At 50.0% G+C, this 24,128-nt stretch overlaps 1 protein-coding gene across 3 annotated transcripts in view; it reads right to left on the bottom strand.

Moving 5' to 3' along the window:
• Positions 1 to 714: 714 nt before the first annotated feature.
• lamb2l (laminin, beta 2-like) overlaps positions 715 to 24,128 on the bottom strand; it is a 195,898-nt gene continuing 172,484 nt past the window's right edge. For all 3 annotated transcript variants that reach the window (XM_078210012.1, XM_078210011.1, XM_078210010.1), the window contains exons 31-35: positions 23,299 to 23,506; positions 18,977 to 19,118; positions 12,741 to 12,917; positions 10,424 to 10,583; positions 715 to 975 (exon numbers count right to left, since the gene is read on the bottom strand). In XM_078210012.1, the coding sequence (XP_078066138.1) occupies positions 839 to 975; positions 10,424 to 10,583; positions 12,741 to 12,917; positions 18,977 to 19,118; positions 23,299 to 23,506 (824 nt within the window). In that variant the 3' untranslated portion in view covers positions 715 to 838. The remainder of the gene's footprint in view (positions 976 to 10,423; positions 10,584 to 12,740; positions 12,918 to 18,976; positions 19,119 to 23,298; positions 23,507 to 24,128) is intronic.

Raw genomic sequence — 24,128 nt, 5'->3', positions numbered from 1 at the left:
GGAGTGTATATGTGTGTCTGTGAGTGTGTGTCTCTGTCTGTCTGGGAGTGTGTGTGTCTGTGTATGTCCTGTGTCTGTGAGTGTGTGTCTCTGTCTGTCTGGGAGTGTGTGTGTGTCTGGGAGTGTTGATTGCACTAGGTGCAGAATAGACCCTACTATGATTCCCTCCACAGTTGAATATCTTTAACCACTCAAAATAAACAGCCAGGCTCCTGCCGGACTTTATCTCAGCCTAAAAGGACAAAATGGAGAACTGGAGAAGGGGGAGCCCACACCACTCCTGTGGAGGCAGTGATGGGTTTGTGGAATCCAGTGCCACAGACAGGCGGGACAGGGTGGGGGAAGGAAATGAACTGGAGAATAAAGCTACAAAAATCAAAGAGAATGAAACTTTGACACTTTGAGGCAGAGTTCTGGACTCACGCTGTACCCTAATTAACAGCATCAAATGTCTTCAAAATGCAGCTCAGAATATTCCAGCAGACACAACAAGAATTAAAACACTGATCTCACTCTTTTCTGTCTGGGAAGTTTCCAGCTGTAAGCTTCAAAGAGACAAACAGCAGAATCTCAGCACTCACCTATGATGCCTACTGCAGCCTAATAGATGTCCGAGGTGTTCTTTCACCAGTGTCAGGGTGGGAGAGGGGGAGAGAGTGAAGTCAAGTCATTAAAAGTCAAGAGCAGAGAGGGGGTGGAGGAGGGGTGGGGGGGGGGCTGCTGAAGCTAAACACATCATAAACACCAGTCACAGCAGCTGCCAAATATAAAGCCATGAATCGGAGCTGAAAGAGAGAGAAACAGAGGACAGGAGAGTCGCAGCGTGCTGCAGCCTCGGTTACGAACAGGAGCCGTAGTACTGTGACCTCTCCCGGATGTATTCCAGCAGACCTGTCACGTTGTGTTCCAGTCCCTGCAGCATGTCTAACTTCCCCGTCATCTTTTGCTTATTCTTGTTAAATTTCTTTTCCAAAGCTGTTAAAAGGAAGAAGAGATATTGAAGTTACTGATTCAAAGTTTTTTAGAGTGGAGAATGATGCTGCATTTCTATAGCACCTTGCAGCACCTCAGGACACCACAAAACATTTCACAGCCAATGAAGGAACTTTTGGAAATATTTACATTTATGCATAGCAAGATCCCACAAATGTGATAATGACCAGATAATGTGTTTTAATTGATGCTGATTGAGGGATAGGTTGAGGGATAAGTCCGGGGAGAACTCCCACACTCTTCTTCAGTTTGTGCTGTGGGATCTTTACATTCTCCTCGGAGGGATGACGGCTCCCAGTGACAACAAATAAGAACTGGCACCAGTGTCACTTTAAGGGATCACTAATCTGGGAAAGAAACCTATGCTCCAATTTAAAAGATGTAAAATAAACCAACACAATCTCCACAAAACCAGAAGGAACCTTCCCAACTAAACGATAATGATCCAAAAACAGAAAACGCTGGAAAATCACAGCAGGTCCGACAGCATCTGTGGAGGGAGAATCTCTCCGCAGTAAATGATAATGCTGTTGCGAATGTCCATTGGTTACTGAGGTTCAGCAGATGCAGACAGACACTCTGACATTCCTCTCCAGGGGCATGAAGGGAACTGAGAAAGGTTGGTGCCATTTGAAACTAAATCATTCCTGGGTTTGAGTGTCGTTGCCAAAATCAGCATTGATTGCCCTTGAGAGTTGGTGGTGAGCTGCCCTCCTGAATACTGAGTGGCTTGCTCGGCCATTTCAGAGGGCAGTTAGGAGTTGCTGTGGATCTGGAGATGCACGTAGTCCAGACTGGGTAAGGATGGCAGATTTCCTTCCCCGACCAAGATGAATCTTTAATGACAATTCAGAAAGATCATATTACTGCGACCGGGTTTGTAATTCCAGATTGAATTAATTAAATTTACGTAGCTGAGCTGCCATGGTGGGATTTGAACACATGTCCAAAGGGTCCAGGCCAGTGGGTTAGGGATGTAACCACTATGTGATACCATTCTTGCTTTAGGCATCTGTGCAGAGTGAGCAAGTGTAGTTGATGGAAATAGGAAAAGACTGACACAGTCACTTGCTTTGGGATGTTAATGGCACTATATAAATGTAACTGTTACTGATAACCCACTCTGCACCATTCAGTCTGATCCAGTTATCACTGATAACCCCACTTTGTGCCAGTCTTGTTCAGTTATTACTGATAACCCCATTCCGTACCCTTCAGTCTTAGTAGAACATAGAACATAGAACAGTACAGCACAGAACAGGCCCTTCGGCCCACGATGTTGTGCCGACCTTCATCTGAAACCAAGATCAAGCTATCCCACTCCCTACCATCCTGGTGTGCTCCATGTGCCTATCCAATAACCGCTTAAATGTTCCTAAAGTGTCTGACTCCACTATCACTGCAGGCAGTCCATTCCACACCCCAACCACTCTCTGCGTGAAGAACCTACCTCTGATATCCTTCCTATATCTCCCACCATGAACCCTATAGTTATGCCCCCTCGTAATAGCACCATCCACCCGAGGAAATAGTCTTTGAACGTTCACTCGATCTATCCCCTTCATCATTTTATAAACCTCTATTAAGTCTCCCCTCAATCTCCTCCGCTCCAGAGAGAACAGCCCCAGCTCCCTCAACCTTTCCTCATAAGACCGACACTCCAAACCAGGCAGCATCCTGGTAAATCTCCTCTGCACTCTTTCCAGCGCTTCCACATCCTTCTTATAGTGAGGTGACCAGAACTGCACGCAATATTCCAAATGCGGTCTCACCAAGGTCCTGTACAGTTGCAGCATAACCCCACGGCTCTTAAACTCCAACCCCCTGTTAATAAAAGCTAACACACTATATGCCTTCTTCACAGCTCTATCCACTTGAGTGGCAACCTTTAGAGATCTGTGGATATGGACCCCAAGATCTCTCTGTTCCTCCACAGTCTTCAGAACCCTACCTTTGACCCTGTAATCCACATTTAAATTAGTCCTACCAAAATGAATCACCTCACATTTATCAGGGTTAAACTCCATTTGCCATTTTTCAGCCCAGCTTTGCATCCTATCTATGTCTCTTTGCAGCCTACAACAGCCCTCCACCTCATCCACTACTCCACCAATCTTGGTGTCATCAGCAAATTTACTGATCCACCCTTCAGCCCCCTCCTCTAAGTCATTAATAAAAATCACAAAGAGCAGAGGACCAAGCACCGATCCCTGCGGCACTCCGCTAGCAACCTGCCTCCAGTCCGAAAATTTTCCATCCACCACCACCCTCTGTCTTCGATCAGACAGCCAGTTACCTATCCAATCGGCCAACTTTCCCTCTATCCCACACCTCCTTACTTTCATCATAAGCCGACCATGGGGGACCTTATCAAACGCCTTACTAAAATCCATGTATATGACATCAACCGCCCTACCTTCATCAACACACCTAGTTACCTCCTCAAAAAATTCTATCAAATTTGTGAGGCACGATTTGCCCTTCACAAATCCGTGCTGACTATCCCGGATTAATCCGCATCTTTCTAAATGGTCGTAAATCCCATCCCTAAGGACCTTTTCCATCAATTTACCAACCACCGAAGTCAGACTAACCGGTCTATAATTACCAGGGTCATTTCTATTCCCTTTCTTAAACAGAGGAACAACATTTGCCACTCTCCAGTCCTCTGGCACCATCCCCGTGGACAGCGAGGACCCAAAGATCAAAGCCAAAGGCTCTGCAATCTCATCCCTCGCCTCCCAAAGAATCCTAGGATACATTTCATCAGGCCCAGGGGACTTATCGACCTTCAGTTTATTCAAAACTGCCAAGACATCCTCCCTCCGAACATCTATTTCCTCCAGCCTATTAGCCTGTAACACCTTCTCTTCCTGAAAAACATGGCCCCTCTCCTTGGTGAACACTGAAGAAAAGTATTCATTCATCACCTCGCCTATCTCTACTGATTCCATACACAAGTTCCCACCACTGTCCTTGACCGGCCCTAACCTCACCCTGGTCATTCTTTTATTCCTCACATAAGAGTAAAAAGCCTTGGGGTTTTCCTTGATCCGACCCGCCAAGGACTTCTCATGTCCCCTCCTAGCTCTCCTCAGCCCCTTTTTCAGCTCGTTCCTTGCTAACTTGTAACCCTCAGTCGAGCCATCTGAACCTTGTTTCCTCATCCCTACATAAGCTTCCCTCTTCCTTTTCACAAGACATTCCACCTCTTTTGTGAACCACGGTTCCCTCACTCGGCCATTTCCTCCCTGCCTGACAGGGACATACCTATCAAGGACACCCAGTATTTGTTCCTTGAAAAAGTTCCACTTTTCATCAGTGCCTTTCCCTGACAGTTTCTGTTCCCATCTTATGCCCCCTAATTCTTGCCTAATCGCATCATAATTACCTCTCCCCCAATTGTAAGCCTTGCCCTGCCGTCCGGCCCTATCCCTCTCCATTGCAATAACGAAAGACACCGAATTGTGGTCACTATCTCCAAAGTTCTCTCCCACAACCAAATCTAACACTTGGCCCGGTTCATTTCCCAGTACCAAATCCAATGTGGCCTCACCCCTTGTCGGCCTATCCACATATTGTGTCAGGAAACCCTCCTGCACACACTGCACAAAAAGTGCCCCATCCAAACTATTTGACCTACAAAGGTTCCAATCAATATTTGGAAAGTTAAAGTCCCCCATGACAACTACCCTGTGACCCCCACACGTATCCATAATCTGCTTAGCAATTTCTTCCTCCACATCTCTATTACTATTTGGGGGCCTATAGTAAACTCCTAGCAACGTGACCGCTCCTTTCCTGTTTCTAACTGCAGCCCATATTACCTCAGTGTGCATATCCCCCTCAAAGTGCTTTTCCGCAGCCGTTAAACTATCCTTGATTAACAATGCTACTCCTCCACCTCTTTTACCAGCTTCCCTACACTTACTGAAACATCTATACCCCGGAACGTCCAACAACCATTCCTGTCCTTGTTCTACCCACGTCTCCGTAATGGCCACAACATCGTAGTCCCAAGTAGCAATCCACGCCCCAAGTTCATCCACCTTGTTCCGGATGCTCCTTGCATTGAAGTAGACACACTTCAACCCATCTTCCTGTCTACCGGTACCCACCCTTGACCTTGATACCTTCCCCAATACCTCACCACCCTCAACACTGACTTCTGGACTACAACTCCTTTTCCCACTCCCCTGACAAATTAGTTTAAATCCCCCTGAAGAGCCGTAGCAAATTTCCCTCCCAGGATATTGGTGCCCCTCTGGTTCAGGTGCACCCCGTCCTGTTTGTAGAGGTCCCACCTTCCCCAGAACGTGTTCCAATTATCCACGTATCTGAAACCCTCCCTCCTGCACCATCCCTGCAACCACATGTTTAAGTGCACTCTCTCCCTGTTCCTCAACTCGCTATCACGTGGCACCAGTAGCGTACCAGAGATGACCACATGTTTTGTCTTTGCTCTCAGCTTCCAGCCGAGCTCCCGAAATTCCTGTTTTAAATCCCCGTCCCTTCTCTTACCTATGTCGTTGGTACCAATGTGTACCACGACTTGTGACTGTTTCCCCTCCCCCTTAAGAATCCGGAAAACACGGTCCGAGACGTCACGGACCCTGGCATCCGGTAGGCAACAAACCATCCTCGAGTCTCTTTTGCTGCCACAGAACCTCCTATCTATCCCTCTAACTAACGAGTCCCCAATAACTATTGCCCTCCCGCTCTCCTCCTTACCCTCCTGAGCCACAGGGACGGACTCAGTGCCGGAGATCCTCTCACTGCGGCTCACCACTGGTATGTCGTCCCCCTCAACCGTATCCAAAGCGGAATACTTATTGTTAAGGGGAACGACCACTGGGGATCCCTGCACCGACTGCTTCTTCCCAGCCCCTCTCACCGTCACCCATCTATTTTCATTCCGCGGAGTAACTGTATCCCTGAAGCTTCTGTCTATGGCCATCTCTGCATCCCTAATGATCCTAAGTTCCTCCAACTCCAGCTCCAGTTCCCTTACACGGTTTTGGAGGAGCTGCAGATGGATGCACTTCTCACAGGTATAATCAGTAGGGACACTGTCGTCGTCCCTCACCTCAAACATAGTGCAAGAGGAACATAGCACTGCCTTCACACCCATCCTCTCTAGATACCTTGCCAGTACCAGGTAGAAACAGCAAAAAATGAATTAACTCATCCCTGCTCGCCCAAGCCCTGTGAGCCAAAGCCCTACAGCTTTCACTCTGCCTCCTGCTCACTCTGCTGCCCGCTAACGATGTCTTGTTCAGTTATTACTGATAACCCCACTCTGTAGTCTGATCCAGTTATTATTAGAGGTCATAGAGGTTTACAGCATGGAAACAGGCCCTTCGGCCCAACTTGTCCATGCCGCCCTGTTTTTTAAACCCCTAAGCTAAGCCCAATTGCCCGCATTTGGCCCATTTCCCTCGAGACCCATCTTACCCATGTAACTATCTAAACCCTTTTTAAAACACAAAATTGTACCCGCCTCTACTACTACCTCTGGCAGCTTGTTCCAGACACTCACCACCCTCTGTGTGAAGAAATTGCCCCTCTGGACACTTTTGTATCTCTCCCCTCTCACCTTAAACCTATGCCTTCTAGTTTTAGACTCCCCTACCTTTAGGAAAAGATATTGACTATCTCGCTGATCTGTGCCCCTCATTATTTTATAGACCTCTGTAAGATCACCTCTCAGCCTCCTACGCTCCAGAGAAAAAAGTCCCAATCTATCCAGCCTCTCCTTACAACTCAAACCACCAAGTCCCGGTAGCATCCTAGTAAATCTTTTCTACACTCTTTCTCGTTTAATAATATCCTTTTTATAATAGGGTGACCAGAACTGTACATAGTATTCCAAGTGTGGCCTTACCAATGTCTTGTACAAGTTCAATAAGACGTCCCAACTCCTGTATTCAATGTTTTGACCGATGAAACCAAGCATGTTGAATGCCTTCTTCACCACTCTGTCCACCTGTGACTCCACTTTCAAGGAGCTATGAACATGTACCCCTAGATCTCTTTGTTCTGTAACTCTCCCCAACGTCCTACCATCAACTGAGTAAATCCTGCCCTGGTTCAATCTACCAAAATGCATCACCTCGCATTTGTCTAAATTAAACTCCATCTGCTGTTCATCAGACCATTGGCCCAATTGATCAAGATCCTGTTGCAATTGAAGATAACTTTCTTCACTGTCCACTATGCCACCAATCTTATTCTTGCTACAAACTTACCAACCATGCCCCCTATATTCTCATTCAAATCATTAATATAAATGACAAATAACAGTGGACCCAGCACTGATCCCTGAGGCACACCGCTGGTCACAGGCCTCCAGTTTGAAAAACAACCCTCTACAACCACCCTCTGGCTTCTGTCAAGATGCCAATTTTGTATCCATTTAGATACCTCACCCTGGATCCCGTGAAATTTAACTTTATGCAACAACCTACCATGCGGTACCTCGACAAAGGCCTTGCTAAAGTCCATGGAGACAACATCAACTACACTGCCCTATCGACCTTCTTGGTTACCCCTTCAAAAAACTCAATCAAATTTGTGAGACATGATTTTCCACTCACAAAGCCATGCTGAGTGTCCTTAATCAGTCCTTGCATCTCTAAATGTCTGTAGATCCTGTCTCTCAAAATACCTTCCAACAATTTACCCACCACAGATGTGAGGCTCACTGGCCTGTAGTTCCCAGGCTTTTCCCTGCAGCCCTTTCTAAACAAAGGCACATTTGCCACTCTCCAATCTTCAGGCAGCTCACCTGTGACTATCGATGATTCAAATATCTCGGCTAGGGGACCCTCAATTTCCTCCCTAGCCTCCCACAATGTCCTGGGATACACTTCATCAGGTCCCAGGGATTTATCTACCTTGATGCACTTTAAGACTTCCAGCACCTCCTTCTCTGTAATATGTACACTCCTCAAGACATCACTATTTATTTCCCCAAGTTCCCTAACATTCATGCTTTGCTCAATAGTAAATACTGATAAGAAATATTCATTTAGGATCTCACCCATCTCTTTTGGATCCGCACATAGATGACCTTGTTGATCCTTAAGAGGCCCTACTCTCTCCCTTGTTACTCTTCTGCCCCTTTATGTATTTGTAGAAGCTCTTTGGATTCTCCTTTGCCTTATCTGCCAAAACAATCTCATGTCCCCTTTTTGCCCTCCCGATTTCTCTCTTAACTCTGCTCCTACACCCCCTATACTCTTCAAGGGATTCACTTGGTCCCAGCTGCCTATGCATATCATGTGCCTCTTTCTTCTTCTTGACCAGGACCTCAATATCCCGAATCATCCAGGGTTCCCTACTTCTGCCAACCTTGCCCTTCACCCCAAGAGGAATGTGTTTACCCTGAATCCTGGTTAACACACTTTTGAAAGCCTGCCACTTACCAGACGTCCCTTTTCCTTCCCACAGACTTTTTTTAGAATTTAGAATTTTAACTTTTGGGACAGACCTATCATTCTCCATAGCTATCTTAAAACTAATAGAATTATGGTCACTGGTCCCAAAGTGATTCCTCATTAACACTTCTGTCACCTGCCCTTCCTTATTTCCCAAGAGGAGGTCAAGTTTTGCCCCCTCTCTAGTCGGGCCATCCACATACTGAATGAGAAATTCCTCCTGAATACACTCGACAAATTTCTCTCCATCCAACCCTCTAATACTATGGCTGTCCCAGTCAATGTTGGGAAACTTAAAATCTCCGACTGTTACCACCCTATTTTTCTTGGAGCTATCTGTAATCTCCTTACATATTTGCTCCTCAATTTCCCGCTGACTATTTGGGGGCCTATAGTACAACCCTATCAAAGTGATTTCCTCCTTCTTATTTCTCAGTTCTACCCATATAGACTCAGTGGCCGAACCCTCAGATATATCCCCTCTCAGTACAGCCGTGATGCTTTCCCTAATCAAAAGTTCAACTCTCTCTCCTCTCTTACCTCCTGTTCTATCTTTCCTATAGCATCTGTACCCTGGAACATTGAGCTGCCAGTCCTGTCCCTCCCTTAACCATGTTTCAGTAATTGCTATAATATCCCAGTCCCACATACCCATCCATGCCCTGAGTTCATCTGCCTTGCCCGTCAGGCCTCTTGCATCGAAATAAATGCAGTTTAATCTGGACTTCCTTTGCTCTCTGTCTTGCTTTTGCCTGATCTGTCTGGTACTAGGATTACTAACTGTCCTGGCTGGAGACAGTACACATCTTTTTAACCTGTGCTTAACCCTCTCTCCACTCACATTGTCTGTACCTTTAAGACTTAATTACCTGTTAAGACTCGCATTCCAACCATTATTACTTTATAAATTGAGTTTGTGTCTTTATATGCTCTGTTTGTGAACAGAACTCCCACTCACCTGACGAAGGAGCAGCGCTCCGAAAGCTTATGGTATTTGCTACCAAATAAACCTGTTGGACTTTAACCTGGTGTTGTGAGACTTCTTACTAGGATTACTGACACTGCCTTTACTACTTAATGTGCTCTCTTTAACTTCTGTGCTGTCCTCAAACTTCTCTTCAGTCTCCCTACTGCTTTGGATCCCACACCCCTGCCAAACTAGTTTAAACCCTCCCAAGTGGCTCGAGCAAATCTCCCCACCAGGATGTTAGTCCCCCTTCAGTTCAGGTGTAACCCGTCCCTCTTGAACAGGTCACCCCTTCCCCAGAAAAGATCCTAATGATCCAAAAATCTAAATCCCTGCCCCCTGGACCAGCTCTCAAGCCAGGCACTCATCTGCCTAATCTTCCTATTCACACACTCGGTAGCACGTGGCACCGGTAGCAGTCCAGAAATTACTACCAGCGGGGTCCTGCACTTCAGCCCTCTGCCTAACTCTCTATATTCACATTTCAGGACCTCATCCCTTTTCCTACCTATGTCGTTGGTACCAATATGTACAACGACCTCTGGCTGCTCACCCTCCCCCTTAAGAATGTCCTGCAATTATTGATAACCCACTCTGTACCGTTCAGTCTTGTTCAGTTATTACTGATAACCCCACTCTGTATCGTTCGGTCTGATCGAGTTATTATTGATAATCCCACTCTGTACTGTTCAGTTATTACTGATAACCCCGCTCTGTTCCGTTCATTCTATTAGGGATTAGTTATTAGGGATAACCCCATGCTGTATGTTCAGTCTGATCCAGTTATTATTGATAACCCCACTCTGTACCGTTCAGTCTGATCCAGTTATTATTGATAACCCCACTCTGTACCGTTCAGTCTGATCCAGTTATTATTGATAACCCCACTCTGTACCGTTCAGTCTGATCCAGTTATTATTGATAACCCCACTCTGTACCGTTCAGTCTGATCCAGTTATTATTGATAACCCCACTCTGTACCGTTCAGTCTGATACAGTTATTATTGATAACCCCACTCTGTACCGTTCAGCTTCGCCAGGTTGTTCATTGCTCTGTTTCTCAGTTTTTCTGCCTCCTCTTTGATCTTTTTCACTCTTTCATTTTCATTCTCAGTGCCGTTACCCAACGCGGTAATTTTGTCTCTCAGCTCCTCGTAAAGTCTCTCCACATCCTTCAGGTCATTCTGCACACGAGAAAAAGACAAAGAGACAATTGTCACAAACATCAATTCCGGAAACTCAGTGAGTCCAAATCCTGGTCAGCGCTGACTGAGCGGCGGGGTGGGGCGGGGCGGGGTGGGGCGGGGGTGGGGCGGGGGTGGGGCAGGGGTGGGGCGGGGCGGGGGTGGGGTGGGGGTGGGGCGGGGGTGGGGCGGGGCGGGGCGGGGGCGGGGTGGGGCGGGGGTGGGGCGGGGCGGGGGCGGGGGCGGGGCTGGGGCGGGGGTGGGGCGGGGCGGGGGTGGGGTGGGGGTGGGGCGGGGCGGGGGCGGGGGCGGGGGTGGGGTGGGGCGCCGTCGTTTGCCCCACAATTCCTCGGGGATTTTTCAGAAAACCCATTCTTAATCACTGTCTTTGAGCCCCTGTTGTAAACGGCCTGGGCAGACACTGCACAGCATTGGGCTCAGCTGTGAGGGGCTTCCCATAGACAAATAGCCCGGGGACAAGCTCCAGCCACTGGGTTGAGGGGTAAGAGCTCAGACTATTAAAGGGGGCAGCTTCCCTCTCTCAAGGAGTCGGCTTATTTTCAGGAGAGAGGTGAGAACAGCAGGATAATGGAAGCAGTCGGTGTAATCTTGGGGAGGTTAGCTGGGGAAGAGAAGCAAAGGCTGGAATTCAGGAGGAAAACACGTGCAAGCTGATTGGATGCCCAGTGACTCACTTCCACCTTCAGCCTTTCAGACACAGTAACACAAGGGCATTCCCATGTCCAGCGTTGCCATGGTGACAATGAGGAGATATGCGACATGTTGGAATGGTGTTTTACCCTCCTTGTACAAGCTTCGGGTAAGTGTGCCCCCATGTCCATTGGCAGCAGAGGGGCACAGGTAGGGTTAAGTGTCCCCAGCCAATCACCTGCCCACACTGCCAGAATTGGATGAATGCTAACGTAGGATTGTTTAGGATTATATGGGATATAGAACACCATTCGGCCCAACCACCCCATGCTGGTCGTTAAACTCCACTCGAACCTCCTCCCATCTTTTCACATCTATGGGCCAGATTCCGCTCCAACACGATTTTCACGTTTGCTGACGACACCACCGTAGTGGGTCGGATCTCAAACAATGATGAGACAGAGTACAGGAATGAGATAGAGAATCTGGTGAACTGGTGTGGCAACAATAATCTCTCCCTCAATGTCAACAAAATGAAGGAGATTGTCATCGACTTCAGGAAGTGTAAAGGAGAACATGCCCTTGTCTACATCAATGGGTCGAGAGCTTCAGGTTTTTAGGTGTCCAGATCACGAACACCCTGTCCTGGTCCCCCCAAGCCGACACTATAGTTAAGAAAGCCCACCAATGCCTCTACTTTCCCAGAAGACTAAGGAAATGTGGAATGTCAGCTACGAATCTCACCAACATTTACAGATGCACCATAGAAAGCATTCTTTCTGGTTGTACCACAGCTTGGTATGGCTCCTGCTCTGCCCAAGACTGCAAGAAACTACAAAAGATCGTGAATGTAGCCCAATCCATCACGCAAACCAGCCTCCCATCCATTGACGCTGTCTACACTTCCCGCTGCCTTGGAAATGCAGCCGGCATAATTAAGGACCCCACGCACCCCGGACATTCTCTCTTCCACCTTCTTCCATCGGGAAAAAGATACAAAAGTCTGAGGTCACGTACCAACCGATTCAAGAACAGCTTCTTCCCTGCTGCTGTCAGACTTTTGAATGGACCTACCTTGCATTAAGTTGATCTTTCTCTACACCCTAGCTATGACTGTAACACTACATTCTGCACTCTCTCCTTTCCTTCTCTATGAACAGTATGCTTTGTCTGTATTGCGTGCAAGAAACAATACTTTTCACTGTATGTTAATACATGTGACAATAATAAATCAAATCAAATCAAATCAAAAACATCTAAATCTACTAAGATAACCATCTCTCTTCTCTCTCATCTACTTGTCTCGTTCTCTCTTAACCATATCTCTTATTCACTTCAACCACTCCCTGTGGGGGCGAGTTCCACATTTTCAGGTTTCTTTTGAATTCCACCTTGAATCCCTTGGTGACTATCTTCTATCGACCGCCACTCCCGAAGCACAAATAACCTTCTGCAGATGGTAAACCTTGCTGAGGAGTTAGGAGGAGAGGTGGAGGAGGGACTCACATTCTGCACTTGGTCTGTCCTGTTTCGGATGGCATTAACTTCGTTCTGCAAGTCTTGCGCCTTATTCCTGTTGGCAATGGTTTTATTTTCCAGAGTTTGAACTCCAGTGGACAGGTTTGTGAATCGGTCCATTAATTCCATCAGTTGATTCTCAATGATGTTCAAAAGCTCATCGACCTAACAACACACACATAATTGGGTAGGGTGAGTTGTTTCATTGCAAACAGTTCCTCTTGTGATGATACTGCACAGTCAAAACAAATAGTTACATTTATATAGTGCCTTCATCACAGTAAAATGCTTCAAGGCACTTTGCAGAAGCAAGAACAGAGTGAAACTTGACACTGAATTACTGAGAGAGTTTTTAGGTCGGGGACAAGAGTTTGGTGCTTGGTTGGTTTTACAGCACGTTTTAAGGGAGGAATGTGAGGTAGAGAGTGGTTTAGGGAGCTTAGGGCCCAGGGAACCGAAAGCACTGCTGACAACGGTGCAGCGATTAAAATTGGGGATGCTCAAGCGGCCAGGATTGGGAGGACAGAGATTTCTGCAGGGCTTGGGGTCTGGAGCAGATTAGAGAGATAAGCAGCAGCAAGATCGTGGAGGGATTTGAAAACATGTTGACTGGCAGCGCAGGCTGGAAGGGTGAATGGCCTGCTCCTTCCCCCTGCTCCTTCCCCCTGCTCCTGTTATGATTCGATGTAAAACAAGGATGAGTATTTGAAAATTGTGTTGCTGGACAGGGAATCAGTGTTAGGCCAGTGAGCTCAGGGCTGCAGCAGAGTTGGAGATGAGCAAGGTGAGGGACTGGGCCAGGTGAGTCTGCAGGTAACAGAGGCATTGCTGGAGCTTTCAGCAGTAGATGGAATGAAACAGGAGTGGGGAGGGGTGACACTGCGGATGGGGTGACACTGCGGATGGGGGTGACACTGCGGATGGGAGTTATACTGCGGATGGGGGTGACACTGCGGATGGGGGTGACACTGCGGATGGGGGTGACACTGCGGATGGGGGTGACACTGCGGATGGGGGTGACACTGCGGATGGGGGTGACACTGCGGATGGGGGTGACACTGCGGATGGGGGTGACACTGCGGATGGGGGTGACACTGCGGATGGGGGTGACACTGCGGATGGGAGTTATACTGCGGATGGGGGTGACACTGTGGATGGGGGTGACACTGCGGATGGGGGTTATACTGCGGATGGGGGTGACACTGCGGATGGGGGTGACACTGCGGATGGGAGTTATACTGCGGAGGTTAAAGTCGGCAGTCTCAGTGGCGAACAGGAGGTGGGCATGATTCTCCCGTTTGCACTCAAAGTGCTCCCACTGGTGAAATAACTGGAGTGTTCCTGGCTGGCAGCACCTGTCACATTTAGGAAGTAAAAATATGAACAGTGCGAAACACGCCAGCCAGTGCGGCTTCACAGAGATCAGGGACCCCTGGTCTCAGAGTTCAGAGACAGACCCACTCCCCCTCACCATGAAAAGGATGGGTGAACATCACCCCTCCCACACTCCCCCCCCCCCCCCGCCCCCCCACCATCCCCCACTCACCCCCCACCCCACGCGGGTGACCCGAACCCCTCAACAAAAGTGACACTCCGAGATGGGGTCCCCTCAGGTCCTGCCCCCTCAGCTGAACATCAAATTCTCCAACCTCACTCACAGCTGGGGTTTTCCAGTCCCGCTGCAGTGAATGGAGATTTGACTGAGCGCCAAGGTCTCTGTCCTCACTGGCGGCGACGGCAGGGCGTGAACGGCCGGAGAAATTTGGCCCAATCGTTTCGAGCCACAGTTGGTGAATGTTGTGAATCTCTGCCTTCTTGAGCCAGTTTGTCACAGAAACTGCGAGAGGCAACAATCTCAATCTGTACAATACCCTGGCTGGGAAAATATCGAGGAGACTTACCGGAGCCTGGGGACAGTGATCACAGAATAACAACACTTCCTGTGATCTGGGAAATCCCTAAGATAAGGAGCGAGCTCCAACAGTTATAAAGAAACGATGGAATAACTAAAACACTAGAGAGGCTGTTCAACAATAATTCTGAAGAAAGACACCGTGGTTTAAGATACGGACAGACCGGTTAGTGCGTTCAGCCTGAGTCAGCCTGTACCCTCTGATGGAGCAAACAGTCACATTTACCTAAACCTGATCACACGTCCCTCGGACCCTTTTCCCCATCAACCCCACTTTCAAACCAATCCCCGATATTGTCACTGTTCCTGCCTCAGTCACCAACCCCGGGAGTGTTTACAAACTGTAACATCTCCTGATATGTGATATTCCACTGAGAAATCATCCAACTTCTCATCCAGAACTGGCTTGCCTGCAGAAGGCAGAGAGTGGCTGTGGAGGGGTCTTTCTCTGCATGGAGGTCAGTGACCAGTGGAGTGCCCCAGGGATCTGTTCTGGGACCCTTGCTGTTTGTCATTTTCATAAATGACCTGGATGAGGAAGTGGAGGGATGGGTTGGTAAGTTTGCTGACGACACCAAGGTAGGTGGTGTTGTGGATAGTTTGGAGGGATGTCAGAAGTTGCAGCGAGACATAGATAGAATGCAAGACTGGGCGGAGAAGTGGCAGATGGACTTCAACCCGGATAAGTGTGTGGTGATCCATTTTGGCAGATCCAATGGGATGAAGCAGCAGTATAATATGAAGGGTACCATTCTTAGCAGTGTAGAGGATCAGAAGGACCTTGGGGTCCGGGTCCATAGGACTCTTAAATCGGCCTCGCAGGTGGAGGATGCGGTCAAGAAGGCGTACGGCGTACTGGCCTTCATTAATCGAGGGATTGAGTTTAGGAGTCGGGAGATAATGCTGCAGCTTTATAGGACCCTGGTTAGACCCCACTTGGAGTACTGCGCGCAGTTCTGGTCACCTCATTACAGGAAAGATGTTGAAGCCATTGAAAGGGTGCAGAGGAGATTTACAAGGATGTTGCCTGGATTGGGGGGCATGCCTTATGAGGATAGGTTGAGGGAGCTTGGTCTCTTCTCCCTGGAGAGACGAAGGATGAGAGGTGACCTGATAGAGGTTTACAAGATGTTGAGAGGTCTGGATAGGGTAGACTCTCAGAGGCTATTTCCAAGGGCTGAAATGGTTGCTACGAGAGGACACAGGTTTAAGGTGCTGGGGGGTAGGTACAGAGGAGATGTCAGGGGTAAGTTTTTCACTCAGAGGGTGGTGGGTGAGTGGAATCGGCTGACGTCGGTGGTGGTGGAGGCAAACTCGTTGGGGTCTTTTAAGAGACTTCTGGATGAGTACATGGGATTTAATGGGATTGAGGGCTATAGATAGGCCTAGAGGTGGGGATGTGATCGGCGCAACTTGTGGGCCGAAGGGCCTGTTTGTGCTGTGGCTTTCTATGTTCTATGTTCTATTGCACAGGAGCAGGAAGGGGATGTGAATCAGGAGAATCTCTCGAGTCCTGACCTCCAGAAATATCAGAGGATCAGCAATAGGCCTGAGGATTGAAACCACAATTTCATGTCCTGGAAAGAATTGGCATTTCAGTTTGACCTTTCACAGCCTCAGCAATGACCCAACATCCATCACAGCTGATTATTGACTTTGCAAAGTGCAGCTACTGTCATAATGTGGGAAATATGGCAACACACAGTGCACAGCAGGATCCCACAGACAGCACTATGTTAATGAGTGGACAATCTGTTTGTAGTGATGTTGGTTCAAGAACTCCCCCATTCCTCTTCAAAATCACACTTTGGAATCTCTTCCATCTTCTTAAAATAGAAAAAAGTCATCAGTTCAAGATAAGGGGAGCAATTCTCCCATTTTTCCCATTTTTGAGAATAAAGATGAAATAAATTCTGGGTGCGATCTTACTGGCTGGTTGATCATGCAGTGAGCTGGTAAGATAGGGAGAGAGGTGAAAAATTGGGTTTGTGTCTGGTTTCTCACTCTTGTGGTCTCATCGGCACGGTTTTCCTGGTGAAATCAGCCTTGAACCCAGAAAGGGGCGATGGGGAGGGGAATGTCCATGGCGGTGGGAGTGATGGTGGGGGGGAATGACAGGAGATCTCCCAGTATACTGTGTACATTGCGCACTGGGAGATCAGGGTGCCTGCGCAATGGCGCCCCAAGAGCTCGGCAGCCGGCTTCCTGGTGAAATTAGGCTCTGCCCTGCCCCCTGCTGGCGAGAATTGCATTGTGACTGTTTTTTGGCTGTGTCAACAGATTGCATTTCTCAACTCTCTGAACCAACGATTCTGAAACTCTCCCGATAAAAACAAAATACTGCTGGAATCTGAAACAAAAACAGGAAATGCTGGAAAATCTCAGCCAGCCTGACAGCATCTGTGGAGAGAGAATAGTTATAGTTGGCATGGTGGCACGGTGGTTAGCACTGCTGCTGCACAGCGCCAGGGATTGGGGTTCGATTCCTGGCTTGGGTCACTGTCTGTGTGGAGTTTGCACATTCTCCTCGTGTCTGCGTGGGTTTCCTCCGGGTGCTCCTCTCACAGTCTGAAAGAGGTGCTGGTTAGGTATAACAGGTGTCGGAGTGTGGCAATGAGGGGAATTTCACAGTAACTTCATTGCGGTGTGAATGTAAGCCTTACTTGTAACTCATAAATAAACTTTAACTTTTAACTTTAGAACCAAAGTTTTGAGTGAGTCACCCAGGCTCGAAACATTGGTTCCATTCTCTCTCCACAGATTCTGTCAGATCCGCTGAGATTTTCCAGCATTTTCTGTCTTTGTTCCTGAATCTGTCCCATTTACTTGCTCATTCAGCACTTAAAATGTATTTGGTGAGACCGCGCCTTTAGAATATTTTTGAGAGAATTCCACGCTCTAAGTGCCGAATGAGTGAGAAAACGGGAGAGAATTGCGACGGTTTTTTTCGGCGTACTAAAAGTCGCAATCGTATCTGGATGGGTCCCTGAATAGGGAGGGAATAGAGGGATACGGACCCAGTAAGGACAGAAGGTTCTTCTTAGCTTATTGGGGCATCATGATTGGCACAGGCCTGGAGGGCTGAAGGGCCTGATCCTGAGGTGTACTTTTCTTTGTTTTTCTTTGTTCTTTGGCACTCAAAAGTTTATTTATTATTGTCACAAGTAGGCTTACATTAACACTGCAAAGAAGTTATTGTGAAAATCCCCTAGTTGCCACACTCCGGCGCCTGTTCGGGTACACTGAGAGAGAATTTAGCACGGCCAATGCACCTAACCCGCACGTCTTTGGACTGTGGGAGGAAACCGGAGCACCCGGAGTACTGCGCGCAGTTCTGGTCACCTCATTACAGGAAAGATGTTGAAGCCATTGAAAGGGTGCAGAGGAGATTTACAAGGATGTTGCCTGGATTGGGGGGCATGCCTTATGAGGATAGGTTGAGGGAGCTTGGTCTCTTCTCCCTGGAGAGACGAAGGATGAGAGGTGACCTGATAGAGGTTTACAAGATGTTGAGAGGTCTGGATAGGGTAGACTCTCAGAGGCTATTTCCAAGGGCTGAAATGGTTGCTACGAGAGGACACAGGTTTAAGGTGCTGGGGGGTAGGTACAGAGGAGATGTCAGGGGTAAGTTTTTCACTCAGAGGGTGGTGGGTGAGTGGAATCGGCTGACGTCGGTGGTGGTGGAGGCAAACTCGTTGGGGTCTTTTAAGAGACTTCTGGATGAGTACATGGGATTTAATGGGATTGAGGGCTATAGATAGGCCTAGAGGTGGGGATGTGATCGGCGCAACTTGTGGGCCGAAGGGCCTGTTTGTGCTGTGGCTTTCTATGTTCTATGTTCTATGTTCATTGTTCCGTTTATTGATTCATTCTCAGGATGTGGACATTGTTGGTAAGAATGTCATTCTTGTCTGTCTCCTGTTGCCCTGTTTTGGTGCAATGAAGTAGCTTGCCGGGTCAAAGAAGCGTCACTCATGACACAGAGACAGAAAATACTGGAAATACTCAGCAGGTCTGGCAGTATCTGTGGAGAGAGAAACGGTTACCGTTTCAGGATGAGTACCTTTGTCAGAGCTCTGACAATCGTGATGGTGTGGGGACGGGAGTCCTATATGGGGGCAGGCAGGGTAAGGACATCAAGATTCCTTCCCTGCAGTACATCAGTGAAACAGTTGCGTTTTTACAACAATCCAACTGCTTCATGGTCACTTTTGTTGATCGAAGCTTTTAATTTCCAGATGTATTTTAAATGTTCTCTAACCCCCGTTGCCCCGATTATTGGACCAATCCACTGGAAGAGAAAAACAAATACCTTGTTAATGGAATTTTCAGCCTCGGCTGTGTTATTTTTGGCTTTTTCCAGTGATTTCTCAGCTACATCCAGCTTCGAGTTGGCAGCTTCAACAATCAGCTTTGCCTCAGTTACATTATCTTTCACCTCAGTGGCTCGAGCCCTGAGAGAAACACAAGAATCCAATTAGAAACCGTGGGAAAAAACACACACAAATCATCAAACACGCTAATCTCAGACACGCCAACCCTGAGACACGCCAGCCCTCAGACACGCCAGCCCTCAGACACGCCAGCCCCCAGACACGCCAGCCCTCAGACACGCCAGCCCCCAGACACGCCAGCCCCCAGACACGCCAGCCCTCAGACACGCCAGCCCTCAGACACGCCAGCCCCCAGACACGCCAGCCCCCAGACACGCCAGCCCCCAGACACGCCAGCCCTCAGACACGCCAGCCCCCAGACACGCCAGCCCTGAGACACGCCAACCCTGAGACACGCCAACCCTCAGACACGCCAGCCCCAGACACGCCAACCCTCAGACACGCCAACCCTCAGACACGCCAACCCTCAGACACGCCAACCCTCAGACACGCCAGCCCTCAGACACGCCAGCCCTCAGACACGCCAGCCCTCAGACACGCCAGCCCTCAGACACGCCAGCCCTCAGACACGCCAGCCCTCAGACACGCCAGCCCTCAGACACGCCAGCCCTCAGACACGCCAGCCCTCAGACACGCCAGCCCTCAGACACGCCAGCCCTCAGACACGCCAACCTTCAGACACGCCAACCTTCAGACCCGCCAGCCCTCAGACACGCCAGCCCTCAGACACGCCAGCCCTCAGACACGCCAGCCCTCAGACACGCCAGCCCTCAGACACGCCAGCCCTCAGACACGCCAGCCCTCAGACACGCCAGCCCTCAGACACGCCAGCCCTCAGACACGCCAGCCCTCAGACACGCCAGCCCTCAGACACGCCAGCCCTCAGACACGCCAGCCCTCAGACACGCCAGCCCTCAGACACGCCAGCCCTCAGACACGCCAGCCCTCAGACACGCCAGCCCTCAGACACGCCAGCCCTCAGACACGCCAGCCCTCAGACACGCCAGCCCTCAGACACGCCAGCCCCCAGACACGCCAGCCCCCAGACACGCCAGCCCCCAGACACGCCAACCCCCAGACACGCCAACCCCCAGACACGCCAACCCCCAGACACGCCAACCCCCAGACACGCCAACCCTCAGACACGCCAGCCCCAGACACGCCAGCCCCCAGACACGCCAGCCCCCAGACACGCCAACCCCCAGACACGCCAACCCCCAGACACGCCAACCCCCAGACACGCCAGCCCTCAGACACGCCAGCCTCAGACACGCCAGCCCCAGACACGCCAGCCCCCAGACACGCCAGCCCCCAGACACGCCAGCCCCCAGACACGCCAGCCCCCAGACACGCCAGCCCTCAGACACGCCAGCCCTCAGACACGCCAGCCCTCAGACACGCCAGCCCTCAGACACGCCAGCCCTCAGACACGCCAGCCCTCAGACACGCCAGCCCTCAGACACGCCAGCCCTCAGACACGCCAGCCCTCAGACACGCCAGCCCTCAGACACGCCAGCCCTCAGACACGCCAGCCCTCAGACACGCCAGCCCTCAGACACGCCAGCCCCCAGACACGCCAGCCCCCAGACATGCCAGCTCTCAGACACGCCAACCTTCAGATACGCCAACCCTCAGACACGCCAGCCCCCAGACACGCCAACCCTCAGACGTGCCAGCTCTCAGACATGCCAACCTTCAGATACGCCAACAACCCTATGGTGGGGAAGGTGTGGGGAGAGTGGGTTGGTGCAGGCAGAATGAGTGGGGGAGGGTGTGTGGATGGGAATGAGGGGGAGAATATGAGGGGAGGGGGCAGTGGCAGGGTGCAAGGGGGAGTGGGGTGCAGGATGTGGGGGTGGGAGTTGTGGGCAGGTGAGGGGGAGGGACGGTTTTTGGATTTCCAGAAGGCGTTCGATTAGGTGCCTCACAAAAGGTTGCTGCATAAGATAAAGGTACACGGAGTTGGGGGTAAAGTGTTAGCGTGGATTGGGGATTGGCTATCTAACAGGAAGCAGAGAGCTGTAATAAATGGGTGCTTTTCTGGTTGGCAGTTGGCGACTAGTGGTGTGCCGCAGGGATCGGTGCTGGGGCCTCAACTGTTTACCATATACATAGACGATCTGGAGGAGGGGACCGAGTGTAGGGTAACAAAGTTTGCGGATGATACAAAGATGAGTGGGAAAGCGAATTGCGTGGAGGATGCGGAAAGTCTGCAGAGAGATTTGGATAGGCTAAGTGAATGGGCGAGGATCTGGCAGATGGAGTATAACGTTGGTAAGTGAGAGGTTATCCACTTTGGAAGGAATAATAGTAAAATGGACTATTATTTAACTGGTGAAAAATTACAACATGCTACTGTGCAGAGGGACCTGGGGGTCCTTGTGCATGAATCGCAAAAACTCAGTTTGCAGGTGCAGCAGGTGATCATAGAAATATGAATCATAGAAACCCTGCAGTGCAGAAGGAGGCCATTCGGCCCATCGAGTCTGCACCGACCACAATCCCACCCAGGCCCTACCCCCACATATTTACCCGCTAATCCCTCTAACCTACGCATTTTAGGATTCTAAGGGGCAATTTTTAACCTGGCCAATCAACCTAACCTGCACATCTTTGGACTGTGGGAGGAAACCGGAGCACCCGGAGGAAACCCACGCAGACACGAGGAGAATGTGCAAACTCCACACAGACAGTGACCTGAGCCAGGAATCGAACCCGGGACCCTGGAGCTGTGAAGCAGCAGTGCTAACCACTGTGCTACCGTGCCGCCCCGATCAAGGCGGCAAATGGAATGTTGGCCTTTATCGCGAAGGGGATGGAGTATAAAAGCAGGGAGGTCTTGCTGCAATTGTACAAGGTACTGGTGAGGCCGCAGCTGGAGTACTGTGTACAATTTTGGTCCCCTTATTTGCGGAAGGATGTATTGGCCTTGGAGGGAGTACAGAGAAGGTTCACCAGGTTGATACCGGAGATGAGGGGGTTAGCTTATGAGGAGAGATTGAACAGATTGGGCCTGTACTCGTTGGAGTTTAGAAGGCTGAGGGGAGATCATATAGAGACATATAAGATAATGAAGGGGCTGGATAGGGTAGAGGCAGAGAGATTCTTTCCACTTAGTGATGCGCGATATAACTCACGAGGCTAGAGGTACTCGGGGAAATAAAGGCTTTTATTGACTACAACAATAGAGCTACCATATATAATACAGGGTCCCAGACAGAGCAGTGACCTTTATACCTCTCCCAGAAGGCGGAGCCCGACTGGGATGTACCATAAGAACTATATTACAGGTAGAACAGCCCAACCCTAACCCCAACAGTAACATATATACAGACTCATAGTACTGGCCAGACCCTGGCTCAGCACTACCTGGTGGGAACCAACAATGGTTCACCACACTTAGAAAGTAAACAAGGACGAGAGGACACAGCCTCAAAATAAGGGGGAGTCAGTTTAGGACAGAGTTGAAGAGGAACTTCTTCTCTCAGAGGGTAGTGAATCTCTGGAATTCTCTGCCCATTGAAGCAGTGGAGGCTACCTCGTTAAATATGTTTAAGTCACAGGTAGATAGATTTCTGATCAATGAGGGAATTAAGGGTTATGGGGATCAGGCGGGTAAGTGGAACTAAACCACTATCAGATCAGCCATGATCTTATTGAATGGCGGGGCAGGCTCGAGGGGCTAGATGGCCTACTCCTGCTCCTATTTCTTATGTTCTTATGACTGGGGAACAGAGTGGCTAGTGGATGCAGCTGAGGATGTGGCAGGAGGGTGCATGGGTGGGTGTATGACAGTGGGAGTGGAGGGGTGAGTGGGGTGTTGGGGGTGCAGCTATGGGGGGGGCGTAGGAATGGTGTGAAGGTCCAGTGGGTGGGGGCAGTGTAATGTTACATTCCCAGCCTCTCCCCCATTCCCAACCCCTCCCCCATTCCCACCCCCCTATCCCATTCCCATTCTCTCCCCGATCCTCAACCTCTCTCCCATTCCCACCCCCCTCTCCCACTCCCACCCTCTCTCCCCCATTACCACCCCCCCATTCCCACCCCTCTCCCCCATTCCCACCCCCTCATTCCCACCCCTCTCCCCTATTCCCCCCACCTCCCCCATTCCCCCCCTCTCCTCCATTCCCACCCCCTCTCCCCTATTCCCCCCACCTCCCCCATTCCCACCCCCTCTCCCCTATTCCCCCCACCTCCCCCATTCCCCCCCATTCCCACTCCCTCTCCATGTTACACTCACTGCACTTTCTCTGCCTGTTTGGCCAGTTTCCGGGCGAGCTGCAGATTCCGCGATGTGTCGTTGAGGATTGTGTCAACATCCTTGACGCGTCCGACGGTGTCTTTAATTTCCTGCACGATCTTCCGAATGTCCAGCGCGCTGACAGGGAGGGAGATATTCAGGACCAGGTTGGCCAACAGCTCGATGCTTTCTGGGTCTGCGCCTTCCTCTGGAACACAATCAACATTCAGTCAGGGTGAACTTTCCAAATGTCCCCAGTGGCATTCTGCTGTCAACCTGCACGGACCCTTCATAGAATCCGATAGTGCAGAAGGAGGCCATTCGGCCCATCGAGTCTGCACCAACCACAATCCCACCCAGGCCCTATCCCCGTAACCCTACTTATTTACCCTACTAACCACCTGACACTAAGGGGCAATTTAGCATGGCCAATCCACCTAACCTTTAAAGTCAAAAACTGAGCAAAGTCCTCTTGGAATTTGGAAGGGAGGTAGAAGTGGGCACTTTGGAGTTGGGGAACTATGAGGTTGGAGGCACTGGAGGGAAGATCTCCAAAGGAGATGAGGTCAGTGACAGTCCTGGAAACAATGGCTTGATGGGCGGCATGATGGCACAGTGGTTAGCACTGCTGCCTCACAGGGCGTTCGGCCTCTGGTCTTCGGGTGGGCGTTCTCCAGGGCGGCCTTCACGACGCACGACGATGCAGGGTCGCTGAGCAGAAACTGGTGGCCGGGTTCCGCACACGTGGGGACGGCCTAGGCCAGGGTCTTGGGTTCATGTCACACTATCAGTAACCCCCACAGCTTGCCTCCTGGACTTGCAGAATCTCA

Source organism: Mustelus asterias, chromosome 3, assembly GCF_964213995.1.
Source record: "Mustelus asterias chromosome 3, sMusAst1.hap1.1, whole genome shotgun sequence".
Lineage (NCBI taxonomy): Eukaryota > Metazoa > Chordata > Chondrichthyes > Carcharhiniformes > Triakidae > Mustelus > Mustelus asterias.
Note: the sequence above shows the minus strand (reverse complement) of the source record. Positions and strands in the feature narration are given on the sequence as shown.